General features: G+C 45.7%; 2 protein-coding genes across 2 annotated transcripts; one reads left to right on the plus strand and one right to left on the minus strand.

Moving 5' to 3' along the window:
• The first annotated feature begins 2,104 nt into the window (after nt 1–2,104).
• LOC131292351 (uncharacterized protein C05D11.13-like) lies at nt 2,105–3,734 on the plus strand. Its single transcript, XM_058320806.1, has 2 exons — nt 2,105–2,345; nt 3,304–3,734. Exons 1-2 carry the CDS (start codon nt 2,105–2,107, stop codon nt 3,732–3,734), a joined length of 672 nt encoding a protein of 223 aa, XP_058176789.1.
• A 16,598-nt stretch (nt 3,735–20,332) lies between these two features.
• LOC131292352 (glutamic acid-rich protein-like) lies at nt 20,333–21,091 on the minus strand. The gene is made up of 2 exons (XM_058320808.1): nt 20,735–21,091; nt 20,333–20,581 (listed from the first exon to the last, which is right to left on the minus strand). The coding sequence occupies exons 1-2, from the start codon at nt 21,089–21,091 to the stop codon at nt 20,333–20,335; spliced, it is 606 nt and encodes a 201-aa protein (XP_058176791.1).
• Nucleotides 21,092–25,111: the final 4,020 nt, after the last annotated feature.

Consider the following 25,111-nt stretch of genomic DNA (forward strand, 5'->3'; position numbering starts at 1 on the left):
TTTATTTGGGCCTGCGAAAGCCATTAAAACCGATCAAGGAACAGAGTACAAAGGGGTATTTGAGGAAGTTTGTAAGCTACTTAAGATCGAACACAAGTGCTCAACCGCATACCATCCCCAAACGATAGGAGCATTAGAGAGGAACCACAAATGTGTCAATGCCTACCTTCGAATTTTTGCAAACGAATGCAAGGACGACTGGGATGAATGGCTTCCCTACTATTGTTTTAACTATAACACAATGCCCAATCTGGCACATAACTACACGCCATTCGAATTATTATTTGGCAGAAAAATCGAAGCATTCGAGCTTTGCAGCAAAACGATAATAGAACCGGTATATAACATAGAGGCATACGAAAAGGAACTAAAATACAGGCTACAAGTAACACATAAAATGGCAGTAGACGCAATACTGAAGGAAAAGACAAAAAGAACCACATTAGCTAACAAAATTGTGAAGGAAACTAAGCTAAACACTGGCGACCTAGTTTATCTAAAAATAGAAAATAGATCTAAATTAGACCCTACCGTTAAGGGTCCCTTTATTATAACTCAAATAGATTTACTCAACTGTTGGCAAGTAAACACACGAGGCTAAGTAAACAACAGAACAAGTGACAGAACACGAAGGAGCTAGCTAGCGAGGGCAACCCAGCTCCCGAGTTTATAGCAAGTAGGAACTAGGACCCCTGTGGTAAGGAACGAAGGTAGATCGAAGAAAGATAACGATTACGATACGGGGTCAAAGTACGAGCGGTCATGGGGTCAGCCCTGCGACGAGCACTGACCACCGCAATATTAACGATCACCGATTAGTAGCATTTTGAAGATCGCGAAGAGCAAACGTGCAAAAGCACTTTGGAAACCACTAAGGAAATCACTACGAAATCACTTAGAAAACCACTTACGAACGATTCTAAATAAAGTGTAACTTAGCACTAGCTACACGCGTACTTCTATCGGAAAGTATCCGAACTTTGCTACACCAACGTAACCATAAGCAATAAGCAAAAACAAGTTGTACATAAATCTAGATTAATTAAATAATGCAATGCATTTTCTTGAGGGGGTAGGTGTGGTGTAAAGCAGCCTTAAGCTGATCTAGATTATAAGTGACTAGATCATTAGTATAGATAAGAATAAAAGTCAGTCTGATACGAACCACGATCAGGTGTGGACGCTTACATTGTACACTGGTAAGTTATCACACATGGTGGAAAACTGTAAAGTGTTGTTTCTACCGCGTGAAGGTATTTTGGATTTCAATGTTTATGCTTGTTGTTTGTCAACAGCAACATGGCGTCGAAACGGAAACTTGCAGGAGAAAAAGTTGATCCTTCAACGAGCCGTCGGCTGCGTCAGCTCATGGACGATCTTGTTCGGGAAGCGGACGAGGAGTTCGATCGGTTAATGGACCACAGGCACGGATGCACGAAGTGTACGTGCGTTGGTGAGTATTCTCGCGAGCACCATAAAGTTATTTTTTCAGATGTAGGTGCTGCTCCGCGGACGGATGCTGATTTTCGTGCTCTATCGTGCTTGGAGCATCATAAGGAGTTCCGGTCCCCACTAGAAGATCTCGGTAATTTTAATATTATCGAAGATGTTGTGGTAGGCGACCGTCTACACCTTATAGATCTCGGTGTGACTCGACAGATCCTGCGAGGGATACTGGAATCGAAGTTCCTAGGTATACGTAAGTGGAGTACGCAAGAGAGGGATAACGTTTCTAATTTTTTTAACAGTACCTTGTTGTGCTATAGTTTGTCTCCAAACACGCAAGAGAGAGTAGTGAACCACATATATATTGCCATCCTGTGCGAACTGAGGCTGTCGTAGTGTAGGACTACTAACCCTAATGAGAGAAATTGTACTGTAAGTAAATTGTATCGTAAAATCAGGGGTCACATGAGAGTGGTGGCGTTTTCTTTTGTTTTTGGCTATAGGGGGGATAGTATGGGTGTCATTTCGCATAGGCCGGCAAACGGCCACTGAAGAAGTGGAAATCATTCGGTGCAACGCCATTATGAGGTGCGGACTTGTGCAGGTTTAGGAATCGTCGAGTGTTAAGAAGATAGTTTTTGGTCGAAAGTGTGCCGAAATGAGTGGATTCTGGCGTGAAAGTGACGTGTCAGACGAGTCGGACGACGATACTCCCGTCACCGGGTATCACCCGGAGAAAGATTGCGTTTCGGAGCGAGCAACCGGCACGATTGAACCTAAACCTCAGCTTAAGGCGAAACCACGTGGTGGAGACAAAAGGAGCAGAAAGACGAAGGCGGAGTGGTTGTCAGGGTCGTGGCCGCTGCGCCAGTTCGACGAATCGTTGCCCACTAACAAGCGTAAAGCGGAGTGGTTTCGTTTCCGGGACCAATTCGAACGAATTGTGTCATGCAAATCTCCGGTGGATGCAGTTACTAGGCTGACGGGACTGAAGATTTTCGCGGGAAGGTACCTTCTTAGCATTATTGAAATGCAAGAGAAGCGATGCTTGACGTCGATGGAAAGTGGCACGGAGAACGTTTACAAGCTAACGATATCAGCTTTGGACAAATATTTCTGTGAAATGTGCGACACCACCAAAGAGCGCATTAAATTCCGCGAATTGAAAATGAAGCCGGATGAGGCGTTTATGGACTGGGTTTTGCGTTTGGAGTCCAAATCCCAGTTATGTGGTTTCGGAGTGGAGCAATACAAAGAAGAACTTGTACAAGCATTGTTGAGACGCTTCGATATTTTTGTTCATGCTTCATATTTGTGGACAAACTGAAATTACTAAACATTCGTGGCAAGTTATTGACTTCAAACCGAGAACCAAGCTCATTAGGACCGATCATGAAGACGCTAATTCAGTTATTCTGTTGCGGGATTGTTAGTTTCGATAGTTTTTCCAATTCCAACAGCAGGTTAGTGGTTGCATAGCACACTTGCATGCAACTTGAGATTGCGTGCAACATGAGATTGTAAAACTTGAAGCGCACTTTGCTAAATTTTATAATTTCCAAAAAAAAAAGGGTCCCTCACACCAACTGATGAAAAGTCACCAATCAAAAATGGGTTGTCTTTGAGATTCATGAATCTCTCGACGAAAGATTCATGCATCCCTTATAAGGCAGAGATTCATTCAGATTCATGAATCTGAATCAGATTTACACAACTCTACTTAAATCCTTTCGAACATTTACTTTCATTTTTTTTTGTTCAATATCATTTTAAATATGTACTCCTGGGTAATGTCTGAGATGATGTAGACGTTGGAGGACTCTTTTGACAAGTTATCTTTGGAAGCCTCCGAATCAGAAGATTCCGGGATGGAGCGAAATTCAGCGTTCAATATTACCGACGCGTATAGGGGCCGGTCAGCGGAAAACGCGGAACGCAATTGGAAGCGCCGACAAAACGAGAGTGAGGTAGAGAAGAGCATAAGGCGGGCCCAAAGCGCCGCCCGGGAACGGGTGCGAAGGGCAATTGAAACGCCGGAACAGCGTGCACTACGGCTGGCAAATAACGAGGCACATAGAAACACCAGATCAGCGAAGCATGCGGAACGGATGCGTATAGCACGAGCTAAGGAAACTCCGGAACAGCGTGCGATTCGGTTGGCCAAAAATGCCGCACGTACTCGACGGCAACGAGCCGCAGCAGCTGCCCTCGGAGCCAATGGGGCACCATCCGCAACTAGCACAACGTCGAACTCCCAGAATCCGGACCGATTCAAATTGTCCGAGTAATCTATACAAGCAGCACCTTTTACCCTATCCATTCGGCTCGTCTGCTTCTGGACCAGTCCACAAATTGCAAAAATAAATAAAAACAAAAAAATGTCCCCGGCTATCGAGAACATTTTATCGGTGCAATCAGATCTTAAAAGCCCGACCGGCAGAAATGTGTAGCATCGCGTGAAAAGTGTAGTGCAGCGGTCTTCAGTCCCTACCCAACTGACGGTGACATGCAACATTGCCCCGTTTCCCCACATTCCAACCCCCTTAAGCCCAGTACTGTCAGCTTTCCCTTGCTGACAGTAAGTAGTGAAGCTCACTACTTTACTGGTAAGTTATCACACATGGTGGAAAACTGTAAAGTGTTGTTTCTACCACGTGAAGGTATTTTGGATTTCAATGTTTCTGCTTGTTGTTTGTCAACAGCAACATGGCGTCGAAACGGAAACTTGCAGGAGAAAAAGTTGATCCTTCAACGAGCCGTCGGCTGCGTCAGCTCATGGACGATCTTGTCCGGGAAGCGGACGAGGAGTTCGATCGGTTAATGGACCACAGGTACGGATGCACGAAGTGTACGTGCGTTGGTGAGTATTCTCGCGAGCACCATAAAGTTATTTTTTCAGATGTAGGTGCTGCTCCGCGGACGGATGCTGATTTTCGTGCTCGATCGTGCTTGGAGCATCATAAGGAGTTCCGGTCCCCACTAGAAGATCTCGGTAATTTTAATATTATCGAAGATGTTGTGGTAGGCGACCGTCTACACCTTATAGATCTCGGTGTGACTCGACAGATCCTGCGAGGGATACTGGAATCGAAGTTCCTAGGTATACGTAAGTGGAGTACGCAAGAGAGGGATAACGTTTCTAATTTTTTTAACAGTACCTTGTTGTGCTATAGTTTGTCTCCAAACACGCAAGAGAGAGTAGTGAACCACATATATATTGCCATCCTGTGCGAACTGAGGCTGTCGTAGTGTAGGACTACTAACCCTAATGAGAGAAATTGTACTGTAAGTAAATTGTATCGTAAAATCAGGGGTCACATGAGAGTGGTGGCGTTTTCTTTTGTTTTTGGCTATAGGGGGGATAGTATGGGTGTCATTTCGCATAGGCCGGCAAACGGCCACTGAAGAAGTGGAAATCATTCGGTACAACGCCATTGTGAGGTGCGGACTTGTGCAGGTTTAGGAATCGTCGAGTGTTAAGAAGATAGTTTTTGGTCGAAAGTGTGCCGAAATGAGTGGATTCTGGCGTGAAAGTGACGTGTCAGACGAGTCGGACGACGATACTCCCGTCACCGGGTATCACCCGGAGAAAGATTGCGTTTCGGAGCGAGCAACCGGCACGATTGAACCTAAACCTCAGCTTAAGGCGAAACCACGTGGTGGAGACAAAAGGAGCAGAAAGACCAAGGCGGAGTGGTTGTCAGGGTCGTGGCCGCTGCGCCAGTTCGACGAATCGTTGCCCACTAACAAGCGTAAAGCGGAGTGGTTTCGTTTCCGGGACCAATTCGAACGAATTGTGTCATGCAAATCTCCGGTGGATGCAGTTACTAGGCTGACGGGACTGAAGATTTTCGCGGGAAGGTACCTTCTTAGCATTATTGAAATGCAAGAGAAGCGATGCTTGACGTCGATGGAAAGTGGCACGGAGAACGTTTACAAGCTAACGATATCAGCTTTGGACAAATATTTCTGTGAAATGTGCGACACCACCAAAGAGCGCATTAAATTCCGTGAATTGAAAATGAATGGACTGTTTATGGACTGGGTTTTGCGTTTGGAGCCCCAATCCCAGTTATGTGGTTTCGGACTGGAGCAATACAAAGAAGAACTTGTACAAGCATTGTTGAGACGCTCCGCTCTGGAAATCGCCGGAAAGCTCTATGAAATGTCTGATATGTTCGAGAACAACGTCGAGAAGATTATCAGCCATGGGAAACATCTCGATTTTATCAGAAAGGAAGCAGATGAAGCAGCTGTTGGACCTTTAGGGCAGCGAAGCGCCATGGAGGCATCAAAGGAACCATCACGGGAGTTAGATTGGAAGCCAGTCAACGTGGTGCATTAAAAAAAACCATTCCGAGGGAACAGGTGCAGCGACCCACAGGACCTGACTACAGTTATAACCAGCCGTGTCGCTAGGCACCGCCGTGCAGCTAGCTCAGATCTTTCTCTTCTAGATAGTTCTTTGAGCTCAAATAAGTGTGGGGGGATGAAGCGACCCAGCTTGTCCAACAGCTAGCCCCAACCGTCTTCCACCTCAAGCCACCAACCGCCAGCCAAGATCGCCAACAAACATCGACGTCAGCAGAGAGAACACTCCGCAACCACGGAAGCTCGCTGGGCATGACACATCGCGAACGCGCGCGGCGAAAGCGCAAACATCGCGTCAGCAGAACACAGCCAAGGTCGGAACCCGCACAGCTCGCATGGCTCGGCGTTGCCGAAAACCCATAGTCAGCAGAATTCAGCGCCGCACCTACGACACACAGTCACCGAACGGTAGGATCGCGTAACAATGACAACGAGCTTGACCTGTTATGAGTTATGTACAGCGGAAGAAGAAATGTTGATCACGGAAGTTAAGATGTTGTTCAACCCAAGCACAGCTGATGACAAAACATCACAGAGGCATCGCGGAAACCGAGGAATGTTTTCCATTCTGGAATGCGGATGACGAAGTGGCGAAGTTGAGGCTTAGGCGAGGTGATGACCAAGGGAAGAGGGCGGAGAGCTGATGGGACAACAGGGATGACTTTAGTATATAAGAACAATCAACTGTTAAATAAAGGTTCGCAATTTTGACCTGGAGGTGCCAGGGTAAGGTTAATCTCGCGCGTCGCGTTTCAATTGAAGTCTTTTAAGTCCGCTAGTTCGTCGTTTAAGTTCCACGAAGTTTAAGTTGAAAGTCGTTAGGAGCCATTCTGCCTGGCCGCTCGACTTTCGTTTCACAGGTATGCACCATATCGTCCAACTGCAGACAAAACCGACTCGAATTTCGCTGGAAACCGAGGAGGTAAACTGCCGAAACTGTGGTCGCCGACATGAACTAGGGCAGTGCCGGGCGTTTCAGGTGACTTGTTTTAAATGCAGAAAGGTTGGCCACTACGCCGAGTTTTGCTATTCATCGCACCCAAGCCCGAAAAAAGAGGATCTCCGGGAAATCAGACGATAGGCTGGAAAAATCAACCAGGTAGCCACTGATTCGTTGTAGTTTTTGTTGATCCAGAGAAATACGACGGCTGACAATAAAGTAAGGTCTCCAACGCTGCAACTTCGCCGGATCACGCGCTAGGCGAAATCTGGCAACACCGCCGTGTTCCTTGGTTCCCCCACTACCACTTTGCTGCTGGGTGAGGCTTCCCCGACCGCTCAGTCTTGGCTGAGCAGCCGTCAACGATGGAGGTACCCCTCGCGTCAGCGTCCAAGTGCGAATTGCGTTCTGTAATACGGTTTTTGAGTGCGAAAAAGGTGACACCTATTGAAATCCATCGTCAACTAGTTGAAGTTTACGGGGAAAAGTGTATGGACATAAAAAACGTGCGTAAGTGGAGCCGCGAGTTCAATTCCGGGCGCACTAATGTTCATGACGAGGAGAATTTCACCACTACAACGCGCGCCCGCACACAGCCAACGTTACCCTTGACCTGCTCAAGAAATTTGGATGGGACATCATCGATCACCCTCCCTTTAGTCCCGACGTGGCCCCAAGTGACTACCACATGTTCCCCGCCCTGAAAAAACATCTCGGAGGGAAGAAGTTTAAAAGTGACGCGGTGGTTCAGAAAGAGGTCAACACCTGGCTGCGCGAGGCGGACGGAGAGTAGTATTCTGCCAGAATAGACAAGTTCATCGTGCGGATGCGCAAGGTGTTGGAAAAAAATGGCGGTAATGTAGAAAAGGAGCCAAGACCTTGGCCTTTCCAACGGCGTATCGCTTTTTGTAAATAAATGTCATTTTCTATGAAAAAAAAAAATTGGAGACCTTACTTTATTGTCAGTCCTCGTATCAACCAAAAGAACAATAACGAAGTCCAAATCTTTATTTTCACTGTATGTTTTTAGAAGCCAAAAATATAAAATAAGAGTTTTGTTTTTCCATCTTTCTTCTTTTTTTTTGTTGTATATGCTATATATTTATTTTTTATTTTTAGTTAATTGCTGGAAGACCATTCTCCACCGATGTTGAGAAGGATCCGCGAATAATACGTTGCATGATAGGATCAGCTGAATTTGATTTTCTGGTGGATTCGGGGGCAACGGTGAATACGATCACTACCAGCAGATGGCACAGAATTAAAAAAGGCTGTAGTTCTGTTGTCCAGGATGTAGTTATGTACCCCGAGGAAACCCTAAGAGGTTTTGCCAATCACAAACCTTTAGATGTGCTGTGCTCATTTAAGGCATACGTGGAAATCAAGGATTCTAATCAAGTCAGGCAGCTGGCCAAGTTTTTTGTGGTGAACGGTACGGAGCTATCGTTACTAGGCTTTCAAACAGCAAGTCAGATGAGTCTAATCCGTATAGGTAGGGATGTACGACAGGTAGAAATCGGGAACGTTATGTTAGACGGAAGGCATATCGAATCGTACTACCAACAGGGAGCCATGAACGGTAGATCCGGGCTATGTTCGACGCAACGTTGTCCCGATTTTCCAAAGATTCGGGGTGAGCCGGCTAGAATCAGGGTGGACAACTCCATAATGCCAAAGCGAATTATAAGATACAACGTTCCAATAGCGTTTGAGAAAGCAATCAACGAAAGACTGGCGGAAATGGAGAGAAAGGGAATAATTGAGAGAGCTGACGGGGTAGATGATCACATAACGTTTATATCGCTTATCGTGTTGGTTCCAAAGAGACAAAAGGATTTTCGAATGGTCATCGATTATCGCGAGGTAAATAAGGCAATTACTCGAGAACCTTATCCAATGCCCGCCCTCGAAAAGATATGGGCAGACATATCAGATAATGGAGGAAGATTGTTTTTCTCTAAATTGGATATAAATTTTCACGTGGAGCTTCACGAGGAAGTGCGTCACTTGACTACGTTTATGACAGCCAATGGGTTGATGCGGTTTAAGAGGTTACCGTTTGGGTTATCTTGTGCTCCGGAATTGTTTCAGGGCGTCATGGAGAGGTTGTTTGTGAGTTGCAAGAATGTGGTAATATACTTAGATGATATTCTAGTTTACGCAGGGACTACACCGGAGTTGAGATGTTTAGTGGAGGAGGTGGTAAAGGTCATTAAGGCGAATAATCTAACAATTAATGAAGAGAAATCTCTATACTATCAATAGGAAGTAAAATTTTTGGGTTTTAAGATAGATGGCAGCGGCATACTTCCTACAGAGAAGAAGATATCGGATATTTTGAGGTTTGAGAGGCCGAAGGATGTTTTGGAACTTAGAAGTTTTCTGGGGATGGTAACGTTTATAAGTCCGTTTATAAAAGGTTTCTCTCATAAAACAAAGCCACTGAGGGACTTGTTGTCAGGCAAGACGAAGTTTGAATGGAGAAAGATTCACCAGGAAGCGTTTGAAGAGCTAAAGTTGGCAGCAGAAAACTATCTTATAAAGAGAGGATATTTTAACGCAAAAGACAAGATGATTCTTTACACGAATGCGTCACCTTGGGGATTGGGTGCGGTGCTACACAAGAAGGGTTAGAGTCAGGAGAGAGAAGAATTATAGCACGTGCCTCAAAAAGCCTAACTGAAGTGGAATGCAGATACCCGCAACTACATCGTGAGGCGTTGGCGATAATATGGGCCATGGAGAAGTTTGCATACTATCTGGTTGGCAGAAAGTTTATACTGAGGTCAGACAGCGACCCCGGTGTACAAAAACTTGTATGCAATCACTGAACGCCATACATTAGAATTACTGAACGCCATATGCTTGAATTACTGAACGCCAAGCAATAGGAGTCTTTTTGATATATGGCGTTCAGTAATTCGAAAAATGAGAGGAAAGAACTCACTCTCCTTCTTTTATGGGTTACCCCTCCTCGTTTCTCCCTTCCCACATTTTTCCCCATATCCTCCGGGTCTACCAATGCCCACGAGGGAAATGTCATCCGAAAATGTAAACAACAACTATTTTGGAATTTTCCTTTAGGTTATGTTACCGTTTTATTAATTTAATTTCTCTTTTTACACTTCACTGGCACTACTCCTAGGTCTACTTCTGGCAAAACCTGCAAAAGAAGAAAGACTATATCACTTATTATGTACAATTATGCACAATATAAAGATGGAATACTTATCTTCTTTCCATTGCCAGCATCAAGTGGAAGAGCGTTGACAATACTGAAGCACGATCGATTTTCATCTGCTTTACATGTTTAAATGAAAGCAAACACTTTATTAACCAATCTTATTTATTAACGAGCTTGGTTAGATTGAAAACACAACTATTTTTCACACTTATATTTTTACTGCACACGACGCACTCCAAGTGCTGCTGGCAGCTATCAACACTGAACTAGAGTTGGAAAGTTGGAGCTGGATCATATGTATTCATTTGCTCCATATAAGAAATTTTTCATTCCAACCGTAAATTAAGTTTTATTGGCTCCTCATATTGCATTATGAAGATTCATTGTGCTTAAAGATTGACCCACTCGTTGGTAAGTGGCAAATGAATGGCATGCAGACAATTTGACGAAAGCTGTTCGCTCCGGAGCAATCATTTACCGGTAACAAATTGTTTGAAAGCTTGTAATTACATAAGCTGTGAAATCATATAGCCACCTGAATACCAGCTCCTTGCTCACACGAGACAGGTAGACTAGCATTAACCACTTGCCAATTTCAGGCTTTACTGCGTACTTGCCTGAGCAATCAAGTTATCTTTTCGACGCACGAGTCAACTATAAAAAGCAGTATTTGATCGAGCAGCGAATATAATTCTAATATTCGTTTTGTCCGTGACTTAATCCGTAGCATAAAATAATGAATAAATGAATAAAGATTATGGTGTTATAATACCATATTTTTTTATCTACGAAAGGACTCGCTCCTTTGCTGGATCGGATGCGAAGATGTCGTTCTTTTCTGGAGCTATCCCATCACTACACTGATTTGTCTTTAGACAGCAGGAATGCTGACGGCTACTATGGAAAAATACGATGGTCAAAAATAAATCTAATTGGTGAGCAAAAAACGTGTTTGCGAAGAAATAAACCATAAAAAAATATGTTTGATTGGATACTATTTATTTGTAAGTGCGTCCGGTTGTATATATTAATCAATCGCACTAAAAATCGGCAGTAACATTGTAGAAAAATATCCGGAATAAAACTTTGACCAGATGTAAATCAAACCTTCCTACTGTGGCAAATGTAGTTAGGTTTCGAGGAGAGTGAGAGATATTTGAACCATGGACCCCATAGGGGGTGAAGCAGGAAGGCGGTGGGTGAAGAGTAGCTAGCGGTTGTGTGCAAGCAGCAGTTTTTAGGGTAGGGTGGGTAAAACAGTCAGTGAAACGGGTGGAAATTGTGTGGAAGCACTCATTTTGTACCGCGGGGGAGGCATTGATGTTTATGCTAAAAGGGAAACAGCGCAAAGACATTGGGAAATGCATTATGTCTAGGGTCGAAGGTTGGTTCTTAAGAATGGATCATTTTGACTATGATTTCGAACACGTGTCAGGGAAGGAGAATATTGCGGACGTGGCTTCCAGGATTGGGGGGAAGCGCGATGACCCACAGTTTGGTTGTGCGAAGGAGAGGCACGAGCTGTGTGCGCTGTACGTCGAGGTGAATAGTATCAGTGAAGAGCTAGTTGCAGTGACCTCGAAGGAAGTACAGATCGAACAACAAAAAGATGCAGAGGTTCAGGAAACTTTAAAATGGGTGGATAAGAAACAGAGGTGGCCGGAAGAAATTTTAAGGTTTCAACCTTTTCAGAGTGAAATGTACGTCCAAGGAGGGGTGGTAATGAAGCAGGAAAAGTTGATACTGCCTGCAGCTTTGCGAAAAAGGGCATTGAGTCTAGCGCATCGAAGCCACCCCGGGATGTCTACGATGAAGAATTTCCTTAGGCAAGGTTTATGGTGCCCAATATGGATCGAGAGGTAGAAGCTTTCGTCAGAAGTTGTCCAGAGTGCCAACTTGTTAAAACGGTTAGCAATCCGCCTCCTATCCGTGGGAGTACGTATCCATGGACCTATCTTCATCATCTGACGCGCTGCATTAGAAGGCATTGGTGCTGACCGATATTTATTCTAGATTTCTCGTGGCAGTGCCTATGGAGCACACAGACACAGAAGCGATGAAGAAGGTTTTGCGAAGGATTTTAAATATTTATTACGTTCCAAAAACGATTAAAGCAGACAACGGGCCACCATTCAACAGCGTGGAGTCACAAACTTGGTTGAGAGAGGTGTGGGGTGTTAAATTGATACACTGTACGCCGCTAAACCCAACGGAAAATGGACTAGTGGAAAGAAGCATGCAAGGAATAAATAAGATCGCGGCCATAGCGAAGGTGGGGAAGTTAAACTGGAGAGAAGCATCCCTAGTGGCAAAATCAGCATGCTTTCTCGTTCTGTCCTATTTACAATTGATACCGACAGAACGAGAAAGCATGCTGATTTTGCCGCCGGTGACTGGCGGATTATATAGCAGCATATAATTCATGGCCTCACCATGTGACAAAAATTCCTCCTGCAGAATTGATGTTCGGTAGAGCGGTCAGGACATTATTACCAAATATGAAGGTTGATAGTAAACAAGATTTGGATGATGATTTGCGGGATCGGGACAAAATAGCGAAGTTTGAGCGGAATTCCAGGGAGGACGTTGGACGTAGGGCAAAGAACACGGATATTGAGGTAGGCGATACAGTGTTGGTTATGCAACAAAAAAAGGACAAGACGGATACAGTGCACCGAAACAAGTTCTTCAAAGTTACTAAATTATTGGGAACCGGGAGAGCGATAGTAATAGATTTGGAAAGCAGAAAGCAGTATGAACGTAGTGTTAAGCATTTGAAGAAATATGTAAAAAGGCATGAAAAACAGAATGTTGAAGAAAGTATGGAGGTGGAGGCGCCAGAAGAGGCTAGAGAAGCGGTATCACATTCCGAGCAACAGAGGCGCCCAGTGGAAGAATTATTGCCACACACGGAACCGTTGGGAACGGGTCGCGGAGTTAGGCAGATAAACCGTCCGATACGGTACAGAGATCACGAATAGGTAACAAGGTACGGTCAGTTTCTGTTCTTCTTGTAAGGGGAGGATGTGGGATCCTCGATATGAGTGAGAGCGCGTAGCGACAGTCAGTATGGATTGGACCATGAATAAAAAAGGTTGTGGAAGGCTTGTTGAACTGTGAACTGTAAGTATATGTGTGAAAGAAGAGGATATCACAACAACGTGACGACGTAAATGAAAGGCAAGTAACTTTCATTGGAGGAATTATTAATATAATTATCACACATTGAAAGGCAAGTAGCTTTCAACGTGATGACCTAAATGAGAAGCAAGTAGCTTTCATTAGAGGAAGTGAAGTGACCGAAAGCCAAGAGGCTTTCGTTTAGGAGGAAGTGACGTTATGACGAAAAGCTGAAGTTGTATTATGCAGATAAGAGGGACCTTATGACCCTCGATAATAAACTGAAATCATTAGTACGAACCAAGCAGGAGAGTATAGAGAGCTACTACTCTAGAGTTAGGGAACTCGTAACGCTCATTAGTTCAGCCATTTCCATGGATGACCAATTGAAAGGCCACGAACTAGTGCTAATGCGATTGTACAATCAGATCGCACTAGACACATTCATTCGTTGACTAAGTGACCCGTTCTCCAGATTCTGCAAAAATTTCAGACCACAAAGCCTCGCACAAGCATACAGCTATTGTGAGGACTATTTGAACCTGGACGCACGTAACACCCCTGTTAACATACCAACGGGGCATCCGATTCCAACTGCGGCACCCCGCCAATCGATCGCACCACTCAGACCAAACCCCATTGCGAGAGCACCTGTCCCGCCACCGAAACAGTTTATTGCTCCGAATAATTTCACAAGGCCGCCACCAATCCCGCAACCCCGAAATTTAAAAACAGATAATGGACCCAATGTATTCACACCAAACAGAACTTTTGTTCAGCCACAAACACGTCCGGACCCAATGGACACGAGTACACTTCGTACACAGCAAATTGACTACGGTAATAAGCCAGCCCATAACCATTTTGACATAGTCATCATCGGTTACTCGACTAGGAAGTCACAAAGCGCAATCATGGAACCCAAGAGTATTAACAACAACACCAACAGTAAGGGCAAGAACCAACGCCCTCGTACTGATCGTAGTAAATACCCCGTTGCAGAATAAGGGCCAGAAAAACCCGTCATTCAGTAGTCAGTAAACAATTCTCGAACAACCGTAAACCGACCGGTCTGGCTAAATCCGCAGGAAAACCTCTTGATAGGGAGGACACTGAAGCGGTGACTAAGGCTTTTAAGCCTACCCCACTGTCGACCGTTGAAGTCTTCGATACTAATCGAAGGTGCTAATGCAGGAACACTCTGCAAACGACTAGGAAAGATTCAAAACGACTACTCTGGGTTTGTCCAGCTAGTACGTTCATCCTATGAAGCTGCATCCCGGAAGGAAAGTGCCTTCCGGAAGTCCGTGTCGGAGACGCAGTATTACTACTACTGCGTGGTCCTTCCGTGGAGGAGACTCCTCACAGTCTCTTCTGTTCATGGGCACGAAGTTAGGGAACTTGACCGTTTCCTTCAACTCCGGATCGCGGACTTATCCGTTCCGACGGATATCTTCGAGTACCTCTCGGGGATCGGCGACGTAACAGATTTCGCCGGCTCGAAGTCGGTGGCGACAGAGACTCGAAGTCGGTGGCGAGTTGAGTGCTACACTCGTCATTGGTCTCACCGGCCATTACGGTCGTGTAGATGGTGGCAACCACCAACTCTACGAAACACTCCCATCACCCTTCGTGGCGCTGTTTGCGATATTGTGTGATCACCAGGTCACCCGCAACGCCGGCGATAGAGTGTGGGACCTCCCCGCCGGATTGGCTCCACCTCAGGAAGACGGAGTCAAGTTCCTACCTAACATGAAATTGTTAGGCTGGAGAGCGGCAACCAGGCTCCCTGATGGCCAAGCACGCCTGTGCAGTGAGAATGGCGTGTATACGATCTACCGGTATACCATGTAGAAGGGGTTGAAAACCGTCACGGTTTCCCCCTGGCCACTGGACTACTGGGAGCAATCTCAGCTACCCTAGCTCAGGCTAGGGCTGGTCCAGTGTGCAGAGAGACCGAGAGTCTCTCAGGGTCTAAGGCCCACCCACTAGTCAATTTAGCCGTTACCATACAAGTTTTCCCATCCCCGACCCCTCTTGGCCCATACTTTGGCCTTTGCACACAAGATATCTAGTATGCCATCTCTTTTAAGAGTGTAGCTCGTCATCGTCTGTCCAGCTCACCTGTATAAATCAACGTTCTGTCGGATCCAACCCGGGTGGTATAAACGTAACTTCCCGTGTCTGGACACAGCAATTCAAAAATTTGTCTGTGTTAGTGGAACCGTGCGTTGAAATTCAGTGAAAAATGACAAGTTCGAGAAGCCGGATCAATATCACAACAAGAAGTGAGTTGAACACACGCGAAAGCGAAGCTAATCGTGGTAATTGTTTCAGTTTCAGCCGATCTGAAATTTCTTTTATAGTTATTCGTATCCAGAACATTGTTATCTTCAGCTCGATAGATGGACACTCAACAGAATAAGTAAGGAAAAAAGCAGCATCTCAGGAAGCCAACAAGCGACCGGGGAAACTACATCCGAAGCAGCAAAGTCGGAGTCGGAAGTTCCGACGCAATCGGTGTCGCCAATCCTGGCCTTGTTAAAAAGGGTAAGCAAAAGCATGCCGATGTTCATTTCGTAACACATGCAGCGTAATGAAATCCCTCTCCATTTTTAGCCGATTAAAACTAAAGCGAACCACCGGATAGACGAGTGCTTGTTTACGATGACTTATTGTGTCCGGAAGTTTCATACACCCGAAACGATAAGCAGTTCCCATGAATTCTTCTACTTCCTAGAGTATTATACGTGAGTATTTGTAAAAAGTGTTGCAAACATTTTTGAGTGATAAATAAATGTTTCATAATTTTACAATTTGAGTCTGACATTTTTTTTGCGGCATCAACCGAAAGAAACCATTTATCACTACAACATACAAAAATCCCATGGTCCTCACCAACACATGCATAGATCTGAGCTGCACGTTCTCACTCACACACGCTCATAAGCCCGTGGCTCAAACTCCTCAAAACTCCTCAATTTTGTATGGGCAAAATCGAGGTGACACCAAATTAGGAGTTAGCATGCAAGTTTTTGCCTAGTGGGCAAGTCCTTTACATTGAAAGGTCAGCGGAAACGGACGAAAACCCTACGGAAACTGGATTGCGGCTCCTTTCAGTATTCGCCGCAGCTGGGACCCCTATCTCATGTGCAGGAACATCAGCACTGATGAATTCGGGGTGCTCCCTGTTCCGTTACAGGGTCAATCGCCGTGTAAGGGACTACACGGACTCGCTGTGCTACACGCGTGATGGCAATGCGCCAGCAGGCTGGTTAGCGACAGCTAACGTGGTGTTCGACGTGTGTCCTCGTTGGAACATACGTAACTACCACGAATTGGAGCGCCACGCCGAAAACATCACCCGTGTTTACTGTGCAAAAACTAGGGGCATAGTTCTCGTATTTGAGTGCGGTGAGCTGTCAAGCAGTGCGGTCGACTCTGTGACGCTGACAGTGAAAGTAGTGATATATCGTGGGAAATCATTGTGTTTCAACGTGATATCGTGAGAATAAAGGTTCTATTGCGCAAAGCGAGCGATTCTAGTGAGAAATCGTGGAATTCGTCAATGTTGAACGGTTAAAAATTGGCCGAGTCTGCTTTGTAAACAATGCCCACGTGGCGGAGCAAAACCTCGTGGTTTCTAAAACTGTGAAAAGAGGACCGATTCATCGGCAAGATGTTCTAAAGTGATGCGCAAAAACGGCCGAATATAACGGTACTGTGCGTGCGGAAGTATAGTAGTACAGAAAAGAGTGTGTTTGTAGGATCGATCTATGCCAAACCGACATCTACCCAAATAACGCCGTGTCTTGGCGTCCCCGCTTCGAGCGGCACGCCAGCGTGCGCGAACGCGTGTGCGTGCGTACGTACGCCTAAACCCTTGAGCGGCAAGGACAATTTGCATTTTTTATCTTTATTTGGTGCAAGAAGCATGCCAAAGAAAGGACCTTCGGTGGTGGCCTCCTCCGACAACGAGGCAGCCGCGGAGTCGCTGACGGAGGACGAGGGGTGGCGGAGAAAACCATGGTGGGAGTGGATTCACCGGAGGCAGCCATTGGCAAGATGACTGTCATCCTGAAGAAAGCGAGGAGATCAAAGGCAACCGTGAACGACCTACGCGAGGCACTGTCAAAAGCGGTGGATATCTTCAGGACGGAGCAGGAATCTTGGTGCGTGACACGGGAAGCTGATCAGCAGCGAATGCGCGGTCAGCTCAATAGTATCAACCAGCGCTATGTCGAAAGCCAGAACATGCTGCTCGACAGGATGCAGATACTAGAAGAGGAGGTCAGGAGAATGAGGGAAAGAAACAAGGGAAGCGCGACTGAAAAGTCAACCGCCAAAGGAAAAGAGTCACATCCTACGGATACGACGGAGTCAGGGGTGCCAGCAGTCAAGGGAGTAGGCCCCACCACACCCCGGTGGAACAAAGTGGGACCCGGTGGCAAGGTTGTCAAGCCGGCAACTGACAAACCGAAGGCCAATAAATCGACGTCAGTACCAGCAAAACACGAGGTAATTATCAGCGTGGAGGCGAAGGAAATGGTCGCTAAGGCGTTAACTGATGCCAGGAGTAGCGCAGAGTTCGCGACCGAAATACAGCCAAACGTTCTGGCAGTTAGGAAGGCACGCTTCACGAACTCAGTTATCGTAGACGTAAAGACGACACAGACTTGACCGAAACCATAGCAACCGCGCTGCGTAGGGTGGTGTCGAAGGAGACGAATATAAAGAGCCTTGCGCCCATGGAGGAGCTGGTGTGTAAAGGCATAGACGTCACGGTGACAAAGGCAGAGTTTGTAGCGAAGGTCAGGTCTCTGCTCGATCTGCAAATAGAGGAGAGCAGCGTAAAAATGATCACTGCGCTCGATGGATCCAAGCGGGCTTGGTTCAAGGCTCCAACAACGCGGGTGGAGGACCTTCTCAAGCGCAAGATCACTGTGGGATGGACGGTGTGCAGCCTCGAGAGGTCTACGCAGAAGCTCCGTTGCGCACGCTGTGGAGCCATAGGTCATCGTGCGGCGGTCTGTACAGGAGAGGATCGGACAAAACTGTGCTTCCGGTGTGAGAAGGAGCGACATGAAGGCCCATGCCGCACGGGGAGGGCCATAAACCCGGGAACCCAGGGAGCATCCAACGGTGGGCTATGCAGGTAGTTCAGCTCAACTTGCGGGGCAGCAGGACAGCACAGGACCTACTGATGCTGTCCATCCGAGAGGAGCAGTGCGACGTCGCCCTGCTATTGGATGTCTACCGGGTTTCAGTAGAAAATGGAAACTGGGTAACTGACAGTTGCAGGTCGGCCGCAGTAGTCGCAGTAGGGAGGTATCCGATCCAAAAGATTGTGCCAGTTAACGTCGAGGGTGTTGCAATCGCCAAAGTTAATGGGGTAACTTTCGTAAGCTGTTACGCACCACCACGATGGAGTACTGACGAGTTTCGCACCACGATGGACGCAATCCAAGCAGCAGTTCATGGTAGATCAAAGGTTGTGCTGGCAGGCGATTTTAACGCCTGGGCAACAAATTGGGGAAACCGTACGACCCAGCAGCGTGGTGATGAGCTTCTCGCCACCGCAGAGGAACTGGGTCCGGCACTACTTAATGTAGGGAACACGCCGACATTCCTAGGAGTTGGGACGTCTGGAGCGACTTCAATCGTCGATGTAACCTACGCCAGCCCTGTGATTTGTGAAAACCCCAACTGGAGAGTTGACGAAAGATACAACGGGAGTGACCACAACGCGCTGCGATACACCATAGGGTCACAGCAGCAACTAAAATTCCGCCAGCAAAACGAACCTTTGTTCAACGGCAAGCGCTGGAACGTGGCTAGGTTCGACAAGGCGTTATTTGTCGAGAGTCTGATGTGGGCAGGGCTAGTCGATCATGACAATAATGCAGACACCATGACCGCACTATTGTCACAGGCCTGCGACCTTAGCATGCCCCGGAAACGTCTTAACTGCAGGAGAAAGCCAGTTTGTTGGCATACCGAGGAAATAGATTAGCTGCGAAACCGCTGTGACCGCACTAGACGATGGATGAAACAGGCACGCGATCCGATCGTCCGTTTGAAGCGAGTGAAGGTACTACGAGCATCTCGCAAAGCACTGACCAAGGCGATTAAAGTCAGCAAACGGCGATGCAGCGATGAGATGGCACAAGAGGCGGATAGGGACATATGAGGTCAAAGCTACAAAACCATCATGCTGCGAGTCAAAGGAAGTCGAATCCCGCAGGAGCGATGTCCAGTCAAGCTGAAGGCAATCGTCGACCATTTGTTCCCCCAGCGTGAAGAGACAGAGTAGCCGGACACTGTCGCAGCCACTGGCACGATTCGCCCTGTCACGCAGGAGGAGCTTCTTTGTATCGCTGCAGATATGCCACCCCGGAAGGCACCGGGACCAGTTGGTGTTCCCAACGTTGCAGTGGCGGTAGCGATCCGAGAATTCCCGGACAGGTTTCAAAGACTGTTCCAACAGTGCCTGGAGGAGGGCAGTTTTTCGAGCACTTGGAAAACCCAACGGCTGGTTCTACTACCTAAGCAAGGAAAACGACCAGATGATCCTTCAAGGTATTTGAGAAACAGCAAGGTATTTGAGAAACTTATTCTGAACCGCATCAACGAATACCTGGAGTCGAACGGGAAACTATCACCGCTGCAGTATGGATTCCGGAAAGGCCGCTCAACGATTCAGGCCATCCAACGGGTAAGAGATCGTTGTGTGGAAGCTTTCAGTATCGGAAGAACACACCCAATGAGGAACCGAGTGTGCCTGGTAGTAGCGCTAGACGTGCGAAACGCTTGCAACTCTGCAAGCTGGGATCGAATCGGAGAAACCATGCGAATCATAGAGGTGCCGAAATACCTGTACGATGTCCTGCGCAACTACTTTCAGGATAGGATTCTCGAGTACCACACGGAAGCGGGAAAGGTCGAGCGGCGTGTCACGGCAGTGGTTCCACAGGGCTCTATGTAAGGTTTAAAAGGTGTAGCTTCTATATTCTTTACTATCCGTTTCCTTTCACACTCTGACTAAAACTCTACTCTAGTACTGCTCGATGCTCCTTTTATATCGTACCATTTCCTTGCTTTGCTTACTTCATCATTTACTTTCTCAACTTCTAATCGGTTATAAGATTTTTGCCTACAGTGATCTGGGTTATTTGAATCACTACTATATCTCCTAGTTTGTACTTAGTCGGTTTCCTTGCTCTCTTCTGTACTTTCTCTTTTTGTTAGGAATCGAAAAAACGTCGATTGCGTTACGGTGGCGGCCACGGCTCCTTTTGTTCTGCCGGTGCATCCATTTCACTCGTGTTCTTGTGACTACTCGCAATTTCCGAAACAATATCCTCCTCGGAGCCATATTCGTTCGACTCCTTATCACTATCATAGCCCTCATCATCTTCGTCTTTTTCCTCCTCATCCTCATCATCTTCAGCATTCTCCAAGCTCCTTGGTGTAACTATTACTTCCCGTCCTCCAACGTTTGACTTTAATACTTCGTTATCCTTCTCAGTACGGCGCTTTCAGAGAACTTCCATCTGCACAGCGTACTTCGTGTTGCGTTTTGATTTTTTCTAGAGGAAATCCATCTCAATTAGCTGAGCTCCCGTTATGTTGCAGGCTCCCTTCAACAAATTAAAATTTTTGGTAACACCGACCAATTGTTGTTCACGATCATCGCTTGCTTCTTTCGCTTTCGCCAACTTATCAGAAGCTTCGTGCAATTCTCGCTCCAGTCGCCCATTCTCTGACGATAGCACTCGTACGCGATCATTCTGCTGACTGTCCTTCAATTTTTCTTCCAAAAACTGGATTTTCGCCACACACTCAATCAGCTTCGTTTTCTCCGCCAGCCGATCCTTTTCCGAGCTTCTCAATAGATCACGCTCCTTCTTCAACTTATCTTCCAATCCGGTCAGATCCGATCGTAGGTCCTCTATCTGCTTATCTCGATTTGCGATGATTTCACCCTGTTGTTTCATCTTAAACTCGAGTTGTTCCTTCTCGTTATTCATCGAAAACCACGCACCATGTACTGCTGCGATTGTTAAAACTTGATTCTTTTGACACTGATTTACCTGGTGTTCAAGATCACCACTGTTAAAACACTTGGGGCTTTCCTCAACACGTATTCTACAATGGATTGCTAAATGTCCGAGCATTCCACAGTTAAAGCATTGACGTATTCGCTCATAATTTTTCACAATTCGCTTATTAATTGGCTTTCACAAATTTTGGTCAAACTGCTTACTCTGTTCTATTGGCTTATGGTGTACTCTTTCTGTTTTCCTCCGTGTTGCACGTTCCATCAAGAGAAGTTTCTTCTTCAATTCTTGAACAGTTTGAGCCTCATAAAGAATAGCTCGTACATGTGGGTGTCAGTAGTGACACCATCCGCGATATATTCGCACAAGCTGGTCTCATCCAAGCTAATTGTTCTCGCCAACTGTTGCATAGCATACACAAATTCCAATACTCCTTCGTTACTCTTAATCCGCCGAGATTCAAGTTCTCTATGTACGTCCCGCGGTCGCACCACCACGCCAAATTCGCTTAACAATTCTTTTTTTTAATTTGGAGAACGTTGTAACTCCCGATAATGTTCTTAGGAAACTTCGTGCTGTTAATCAAAAAATGTTCCAATTAAATTTGATCAAAATGCAAAGAACGCATTCCAAACCTTGAAAGACATAATATCTTCTAATGATGTTTTAGTTTTTCCAGATTTCCAGAAGCCATTTGAACTGACAACAGATGCATCAGATAAAGCACTAGGAGCTGTGCTTTCACAAAAATGTCACGACGGAGATAGACCAATAACCTTCATTTCCCGAACTCTTTCCCAAACTAAGGAAAATTATGCAACAAACGATAAGGAGATGCTTGCCAGCGTGCGGGCACTACATACACTGAGAAATTTCATATACGGAGCAAAAATTAATATCCATAATGATCATCAACCATTAACATTTGCTTTATCACCGCAGAACAACAACGCAAAGTTGAAAAGATGGAAATCATTCATAGAGGAACACGATTACCAGTTATGTACCAACCAGGACGATCGAACGTCGTAGCCGACGCCCTATCCAGAATACAAATTAACTCACTAACACCAACCCAGCACTCAGCTGATGAAGACGATAATTCATATATCCCTTCAACAGAAGCACGCAAACAGCAATAATAAGCCCTTTACCCAAATTTAAAAGGCATATTTTCATTGAACCACATTTTACTACAGATTTTATCAAGCATAAATTAAAAAAAGTTATTAATCCAAACGTAATTAATGGAACTCATACAGATGAACAAACAATGGGAATTATCCTAGAAGTCTATAAAAATCTTTACAATCCAAAAACATTTCAAGCTAGATTTTCTGAAATACAAGTCGAATATCTTTGCGACGTAGAAAAACAAATTGAAGAGATTAAAAATATCCATAATTTTGCACACAGAAACGCTAAGGAAAATTCATAAAAATTCTACTTCCCCGGAATGAGAAAATGTATTCAAAGTATTGTTAAAAATTGTAAGACATTAGAATGTGCAGTAAACAGCGCCGCCCTTGCAAGGTTGCCAAATAACCGCAAATTAGCTACCGGTTAGCAGCCGCCACAATTCGCTTAAATTATTTCCCTTCGCGATTGGTTCTCGCCACTCGCTTGTAAGCCGCAGTTGAGCAGGTGTATGAATCACCGCAGCGTTTGGACGGCTCAATTAACCGGTTGAAACTAGCAATTGTATGACTGAAAATACTGTATATGACTGGAACTTGCCAGCCCAAATTGTTATAGACAACGAATGTACTTTTGTATCGAATGTAATCGAACAATCAATATTAAATTTAAATCTTTGAAACTCCAGGTCAAATAGAGAGACGTCATTCGACCATTAGAGAAATAGAGAGATGTACGAAAAAGCTCAATCCAGAGATGAGTATTATAACATTAGTGCAACAATCCGTTTAAAATTTGTATAGCGATAATCATACTATTCACTCATTTATAAAGGATACACCAAGAAATGTGTACGTAGGAGAACGAACAGATGATCCACAAGAAAGAGCAAGAAAAAGAGAAGAACAAATGGAAGAATACTCGAAATATTCAAAAAGAATGAAGAAAAAATCAAAGATTAAAAATATAAAGACTATGAAGAAAACGATTATGTAAGTTACACGGAACACGACGGTGATCACGTGGCAGGGCAACGTGACCACGCCAGCCAGCGACCGCTGTCCACCGTGGGAATCGTCGACGAAGCAGACCACGCGCAGCAGGCCCGGACACCGACCAGAGAACCGGACACCGACCAGACGCTGACGTGGCGGACCTTCGTGCGCGACCGCGCCACGACATAATTTTAAGCTAAATTTGTAGTTAGTTCGTTTCCAACCACCGACTTAAGGGCTCACTGTCGAGGTGGGGTCATTCCGGTCAAACGGTGTGACGGCGTGAACGCCTGGAATACTGGCCTCCTCGTGGCGCCACTGGACCCCCTGGCAACAGGGGTGACGAACAGAGATCTGGGTGGGATATCCGCCCTCCCGCATACTACCAGAGTGAAACTCTCGAAGGTGTATTTCTATGTCTGCTCGGTAGCCCATTACTGTAGCATTCTTGATCATGACTGGACGGGGTATGGTAGTGTGCCGCAGACGGAACGGGCCTTGTAAGGTATCTTTAATCCTGCTTTTTGATATCTAGCACTCTGGTCTGTTTAGCCTCTCCGGAGGTTAGGATTGACCCTATGTCAGCGGACTGGACCGCGAAGACGTAGGGAGTGTTTCGGAAGGGACTCACTCTCCTTGAAGATTCACGCAGCAGAAGTCGCCAGAGCCTACGTGTGGGGGCCCCGACTGATGCGTTCGCCATCGAGCTATCTTCCGGATACGAAGGAGCTGCCTTGTGCTTTTCCTGGGGTTGCTGGTCTCGGCCAGCAGCAGAACGGTAGATCAATCGTGGCACCTACAGGCACATTCAGTGCAGGCACGAAAGTGCAAGGAGGGCACGTCAAATGCAGAGGAGAAGGAGAGCACGCAAGTGCAGAAAGAGGGCGAGAAATCGCAGAACGAGTCAGCACGCCAAGTGCAGTAAAAGGGAAGAGGCCATGCCTCAAGAACAAGAGCAAGTCCCTATTTTCGGGTTTTTAGGAGGTATTGGTGTCAGATAAGCCAGCTGTCGGATCGATCTCCTGAGCCGCTTAAGTTGCACTGCACCGAGTCCGTCGCTTTAGGCTTGGGAAACATGACCCTGGTAGGCAGGGGGTACCTGTTAGTCCTTTAGCGACACGCGCTTTCACCCTTCAGGAGTTAGTTGCGTGCCACAGCGTCCGTAAACTGAGATTTTAACCTAGGGACAGAAGCCCTTCCATCCATGCTTCTACCGTGTAGGTGCATAGCGGGATGGAATCCAAAGGGCAAGAGGAGGGAGTATGCTTGTTTCGTAGTCCGGGACATAGGGACATCGAGCAAGCTGAACCCTTGTCCAAAAAAACCACCGACTTAAGCGGTAACAAAAAAAAATTATATTTTTTTATAAATTTGTTACGAGTAGACTCATAACTTGTATATGAAAGGAAGAAAACAAATAATAAACGCGAAAGTCGTTTTAACATAATAAAAGTAAAGTAGAATCATCCAACGTATATAATCGATGCAAACAATCGAAAAATTCATAAAATGAATCTAAGAAAATAAGGAAAAAATATCAATACACTCTTTAAAATTCTTTTAACTATCGTTACAGAGTGATTACAACCCTGTTGATCAAGCTTATAGTAGCAGATATAAGCATATATGATTTAAGTAATAATCCCTTAGCTATAATACCAATAAGTAAAGCTAAAGTTCAAACCGGATATGTAAGGACGATGCATCCTATCGATTTATCATACATAGAAGAAGCAGTATAATAGTATAGTTTGATTAATATAAAAGCTAGAACGCCTTTAAGGAAACCTTTAGAAAGATTAGACCGTTTACAAACAGAGAAAAACGATGGGACACGATCGGAAAAGTTTGGAAGTGG

Source organism: Anopheles ziemanni (genome assembly GCF_943734765.1).
Source record: "Anopheles ziemanni chromosome X unlocalized genomic scaffold, idAnoZiCoDA_A2_x.2 X_unloc_5, whole genome shotgun sequence".
NCBI lineage: Eukaryota > Metazoa > Arthropoda > Insecta > Diptera > Culicidae > Anopheles > Anopheles ziemanni.